The sequence below is a fragment of the Xenia sp. Carnegie-2017 genome, unplaced genomic scaffold (genome assembly GCF_021976095.1).
Source record: "Xenia sp. Carnegie-2017 unplaced genomic scaffold, XeniaSp_v1 HiC_scaffold_41, whole genome shotgun sequence".
In the NCBI taxonomy this organism is placed as follows: Eukaryota; Metazoa; Cnidaria; class Anthozoa; order Malacalcyonacea; family Xeniidae; genus Xenia; species Xenia sp. Carnegie-2017.
Genome location: NW_025813506.1, coordinates 156,089 through 162,545, shown reverse-complemented (window position 1 = coordinate 162,545; position 6,457 = coordinate 156,089). Strand labels below are relative to the sequence as shown.

The following is a 6,457-nucleotide window of genomic DNA, read 5'->3' as shown; positions in this document are numbered from 1 at the left end:
AAAAACCGCTGCTGTAGTGCGGCTTCGCTTGCATGTACACAATGGCGATCGAACAAGAGGCAAAAATACACACATTTAAGGCATTATTTCTCGAGTTAAATTTGAATTGGAAACCTTGGATTTCGCAAGAGAGGTAAGAACAATATACACTTTCATATGAGTGAATGCTGTGTTAAGGTCTTACTACTCCTTTAAACAATTTACAGTTGACACTATCATGAAAAAGTGGGCTAATCTGCGTGATTCATTCATGCAGTACAAAAGGCAGTACGATCTTGGAAGAGCTAGTGGTGCTGCTGCCACTGACGATCCGAATTGGAAATGGTGGCGACAATTTGATTGGTATTTGGATTTTAACAAAAAAAGAAGGTTTGCTATTTGCTTAATATCATTTCAATTTTTTAATTTTACATGAAAGTTTATTTAATTTGTTAACTATAGCACGTCATCTAGTCTACATATACGAACAAATGCGCCTTCTCCAGTCAATAATTTGGATGTATTAAATACTCCAACAACCTATTCTGCGATTACATCAGCTCAGTCATCAAACGAACCATCTAGATCATCATCTCTTGTAAACTCACCCAGTTCACCCTCACGCATACCTTCACCATCACCATCGATAACAACACCAACTTTAACAGCTCCAACACTTGAACGAAAAACCAAGAAAGCATGCAAAAGAAAAAGCTACATGGATTATGATGAGATGCTTAAGTCCATCGACCGCAATTGAATCATGATGAAGATGATGCCCATTTTTTCTGTATGGGGATTGCAAACCGATTAAGGAAGCTATCCCACTATCAAATAAACCTTGTCAAGAGAGAAATTGAAGCTGCAGTGTTCAAAGCTGAGTATTTTACAACTAGAGAACCAAGCTACCCTAATTCTTTTTCATCGCAATCAACTTCTCTTCACGTTTTGGAACTTTCAAGCTCTGCATTGGATTGCTTTGCCAGAATCCATTGCACGGATGACCATCCGGAGCTATGGAATCTGCAAATCCTGGAGGTGTATAAGATGGATCACCAACAGTTGGTAACATGTGCAAAACGCATATTGCTTTAACTAACAATGCTGCTTTTTCTGGTTCAGCAATTATTGTTCTGACCAATAACCGCCATCGCTGAGCAAGGTTACCTAAAATTTATCTATAGAGTACACCATATTTTTATTTTTAAAGTAAATTCATTCATTTGTATAAAAATAATTGTGATTTGTGATACCTACCAAATGAGTTTTCAATAACCCTGCGTGCACGAGACAAACGATAATTGAAAATCTGTTTAGCATTGCAATTAAGTTGCTTGCCAGGATATGGCCGTAACAAGTTAGACTTTAGTGGAAATGCTTTAGCTCAAACTAAAACAAATGGCACGGGGTTCCCAGTTCCATAAGGTAGACAGCCCCGTGCTGGAATATTTATCTCTCCTAGAGACTCAAGACTATCTAGATTCTGGTTTTGTAGGTATTGATTTTGTCACAAAGGAGGCCTTTTTGAATTGTCACGATGAAAAGTGGTCATCGTTTCTATGCATTTTAGCTCTTTCTTCTGTGTTGGAGACAAAAAATTTTACTTACTACCCAGATTGTGGAGAGAGCAGGCCTAAATCAATATTCAACTCTCTCGTTTGTCCAAGAAGAATAGTTAAAGAATCAGCCAATGCAATTCATCTTTTTTTTGTTGTAAAGGGGTAGTTAAACCAGATCAATGTTTCTAACCTAACCATTTTGTTCCTCTTGTTTTTTCCTAGCAAAACTAGAAGGACAATTTCTGGTCCAACATGCCCTGTGCCATCAAAAAAAGCAAAAGCAGAAAAAAGTCTGGGAATGTCAGTAAGTTCTTTTCAAAAATGGAAAAACCAGAAATCATTACAAGTGATGTTTCTTGTACTAGGGTTTCTGAACAAACCATTGTAGATTTACAGTTAAAGCCTAACGTTAGTCACAATTTTGATGTAGCTACCTACTACGAAAGAGGTAAAGGTTTAAAAATGTCTGATATTTGTTTGCTTATTAAAAATGTTTTTAAACCAGATGAAAATTACACTTTTCCTCCTTTGAGTGAGAACAATAAAAGGTCTTTTAAATATGAATGGCTCAAAGATTTTACCTGGCTGTGTTATTCACCAAAAGAAGATGGTACTTATTGCTTATCACGTTTTTTTGACATCTATTCCCCAGTAAATGCTCTAGAATAAGCAAGCTATTTCGTTCACCTTTTCGTCATTGGAATGATGCTGTAGGTACATTTAGGCGACATGCTGAAAGTTGTAAGGCGGAAAAAATGGGACTACATGCATCTACTTCTCCACTTTTGGATAATATACGATCTCAAATGTCAGATGTAGCTCAACCCATTGAAAATATCTTAGATACCAACATAAAACTTGAAATTGAGCAAAATAGGAAAATTCTTAAAAATATTGTATATGCAGTTCTTTTTTGTGGAAGGCTTGGCATTGGATTACGAGGTCAACGTGATGATAGTCAATTTTACCCAGAGGTGGGTTGCTTCTCAAGCTGCCAATTTTATCAATATATCGCTGACACGTAACATAACCTTAGCTGAGCACGTTAAAAAGTCAAATGTTTAGACCAAGAAGACAAAACTGGTAAGTCTTTGTAAAACCAGGTGAGTTGAGTGGGTTGACAGTCTTGACACGTTTCAACAGTTGTTTGTCCCTTTAATCGACACTCTTCAGGACATGATAAGCAATCTAAGCGGCGAGGTGAAGCCTTCCCTTGCTGATGATGCTTCCCAGTTGCTTTCATTAGTTAGTCAATTTCATTTTTTTGGTTGCGCTAGTTATTTCAAGAAATATTCTTGATGCTACTCTTGCAGTCACGCAATTGTTGCAGGGAAAAACTATTGATGTTATGGGTGGTTTTCATTTGATAACCACTTTGAAGAATGATGTAGCCAACATGAGGAAAAGCACCGCGAATTTACCCAGAGTGATCAATAAGTTTGCTAAAGGTAATACACGTTTGCTTAATGTGTTATGGCTACGTTACTGTAGAAATATTACTGACTTTCAACTGGCTGCTGTAATGCGTTGTTGCTCCAGAAATGTAAGACAGTGCAACTGGCTGCTTAATGCGCCGTTGCTGCAGAAATGCCTTACAGCACAATTGGCTGCTTAATGCCCGTTGGTGCCAAAATGTTTTACAGCACAACTGGCTGCTCTAATGGGCCGTTGCTGCTAAAACAAAGATTTTCCATGTCCAAAATTACATTATTACTTTGCACTTTGTGTTTCCTAGGCATGCTGAAGAGCCCTGACATTGTGCGAAACGGTCTTAGCGTGTTTGTCCTCAATATTTTGTAAGAAAAAATGAAAAACTGCGATTTCATTAACTTTGAAAATTTGTTGTAAAGCTATTCCAAACGCACAGCACGCAAACATTAGATTTTCTTTTGAAACTGAACAACAAGATCAACTGCCATTTCTTGACATTTTACTAACAAAATCTCACGACAGCTATACAACATCTACATACCACAAACCAACGTACACAGGACTTCTGATGAACTATTTTAGTTTCACACCACTTTCATACAAAACCGGACTTATACGCACACTAATCGACAGAGCATACAAACTTAACAATACGAACAATGACTTTCAACGAGACATAAAAAACATCACATCCACTCTTTTACGAAATTCTTTCCCACTTCACTTTATTAACAGAACCGTAAAACGATATCTCGACAACAAACATAGCAACAACCTCAACCTAGACACCGAATTTCCTGACACGACGATCACAACCAACACAAATGAAAATTCCAAAATAACAACTCTATACTTCAAACTACCATACATCGGACATTACTCACGACACACACATCGCAGACTTACAAACATTATGAAACCTTTCTGTACAGATATTGACATTCGACTAATTTTCACATCATTCAAAATCAAAAACCTTTTCTCATTTAAAGACCCAATCCCTGATTCAATTAAATCTATGGTGGTATATGAATTCAATTGCGCGGGATGTAATTCCCGATACATTGGCGAAACTTCGCGCCATTTATCCACCAGAATCAGGGAACATACCACAACAGACAAAAACTCTCATATCTACTGACACCTTCTTAAATCTCACTCATGCAAAACCAACTATTCACCCTCTTGTTTCAAAATCATCGACACTGCCGACACCTCATTCACCCTTAAAATCAAAGAAGCACTCCACATTAACAAAACTAACCCTGACTTCAATGTTCAAGTTTTTAAATTCAATACAACATTTAGTTTATAATACGCTCGGACGCTCCTCATTAATTTATCTTATTTCCTTTTTATTGTTGTAATTTATGTATCATATTACTTTTATATAAACCTTGTATCTCCTATTATTTCACTCATACTGAAGATGGCATCATGAGATGTCGAAACATGTCTATTTTCAAAAAAGTTGTCGTTTATATTAAATGTGTATTGGAAAATATTATGTTTGAATAAATGCCGCATTCCTGTTTGTGACAAAATAAATGGAAGAAGAATAGTTAGGTGGAACTATCCTATTCATATTCCAAAAACTAGCAAAACTAGTTATTGTTACTATCTCATTTGAATGGGCGTTTAACAACAGAAGATGATGAAGTTTGTAAAACCTGTGATTGAAAGCTACAGTACATCAGTTCGAATTGATAGAAGACATACATAAAGTGTTGACATTTTCTATAGATCGTCTTGAGTTCACTAATAAGTTGCAGCGAATATATACACCAATCTTCTATGATGCTATAATCAATATGCGGGAATGACGGCTGAAAATTTTGATGAAATTGACCTGAATGCTACACAGCGTGCTGCTACTGTTCACAAAGGACCGTTTTTTTAAAGGAAATTTCATCGCATATGTGTTCAAAACAGTAAGTACTGCTATTTTGTACGATGACACAATAGTTCAAGAAGTTTGCAGTAAAAATCTGCTTACCTCTCCTCAATTTATGAGTAACGTATATATATAATTTTAGTTGAGAGGTGTTACAAGTCTCAAAAGAACAAAACAATGCAATAAAACAACAGCCCAAAATAAAGACGATGCAGGCTCGTTGAGTGAATGGAAACTTTTTTATCCTGAACTACTACTGTGGAAAAAGGTGTGGAGCTACAAAAAGAAACCACAGGTTAGAGAAGGTTCAACATTTAACATGATAACCGGGAAGTGATAACTGAGATCAAGCAGCTCAATGTCAAAGCAAAACCTCCTGCCAGCCCTGTGAGAAACGTCAACATTCTTCAATATGTGACAAACAAACATCAGAGGGAGTGAAGAAGGTTGCGTTAACGCCGAACGGGGTTTGAGAAGGAGTTTTCCCTGCAATACTCTTGAAAGTGGATGGTATTATAACGTGAGCTCTCATATACACGGGGGGTGGAATTTCGTTTGCGTCAGCTAAAGTTGGAAATATGCTAGCCAAGAAACAATGCGAAATAGGAACAAAACGGGTTGAAATGCTGATGGGCTTGTATCAGTTGAGGATGGAAACATATGATGTTTTGGTTCAATCAATGTACAAGACTTTCACGATAAATAATAAACTTACCATGGTGAATAAAATGAACTGCTGAAGATTAATAATCCTCACTATTGAAGCCTAAAAATAAACAATCCGTACCTAAGACAAGTCAACATCTCTGACAAGGATAAAAAACCTACATTATATATACACGTAATTCTTGCATAGTTCATTACGCAAAATTTAGACAAACAATACCCCTCCCCCTAATGGCAATGCCGGAGAGCCTGTCGCAGAGCAAACGAGATTAGGTTGGCTCATTATGTCCCCGGGCAACGAAGTGTATCGACAGACCATGCTCCTCACACAGGCTAGACAAGATGATTACGAAGAGCTGTGTGGACTAAATGTTTTAGACCTTCAAGAAGGTGCTAAAGATGATCAACAGGTTGTTCATTTTGAATTCAAGGAACAATTGATGTGCTTCCTAGATAGGAGAATGCAACTTGATGGCAACACGGAAGAATATGATGCCATGATCAGATCCCATGTACAGGAAAGTATAGTGTAAGAAGTTCCTGAGGCAGTTAGCCGTCTTGAGTTCTACATTCCACTCGAGGGCGTGGTGGTAGTTAGCTAATATACAGTGACACGCAAAAGTATTCAATACACTGGATAATTGTTGATATCTCACGTTATAATCATTATTTTTTTATGAAAATTGCATGAAATATTCATGTTAGTGTAAGAAACAAAATCTCAGAAGGATATTGAAAAGCAATCAGTATTTTATTGTTTATTCGAAAAAACATCAAAATAAGTAACGCAAAAGTATTCAACACATCAATTTAGTATTTAGTTGCAAATCCTTTATTCTGTTTTAAAGCAAGAAGTCTCTTAGCATAGTTCTCAGTGAACTTCTTGCATGTCTCAGGCGTTATTCGATTCAGTTCTTCGAAGCAGAAA

The 6,457-nt window shown here is 36.8% G+C and overlaps 1 protein-coding gene across 1 annotated transcript; it reads left to right on the top strand.

The window, feature by feature from the left end:
- The first annotated feature begins 204 nt into the window (after positions 1–204).
- LOC124456039 lies at positions 205–1,157 on the top strand. The gene is made up of 2 exons (XM_047006583.1): positions 205–369; positions 442–1,157. Exons 1-2 carry the CDS (start codon positions 218–220, stop codon positions 737–739), a joined length of 450 nt encoding a protein of 149 aa, XP_046862539.1. The 5' UTR covers positions 205–217; the 3' UTR covers positions 740–1,157.
- Positions 1,158–6,457: the final 5,300 nt, after the last annotated feature.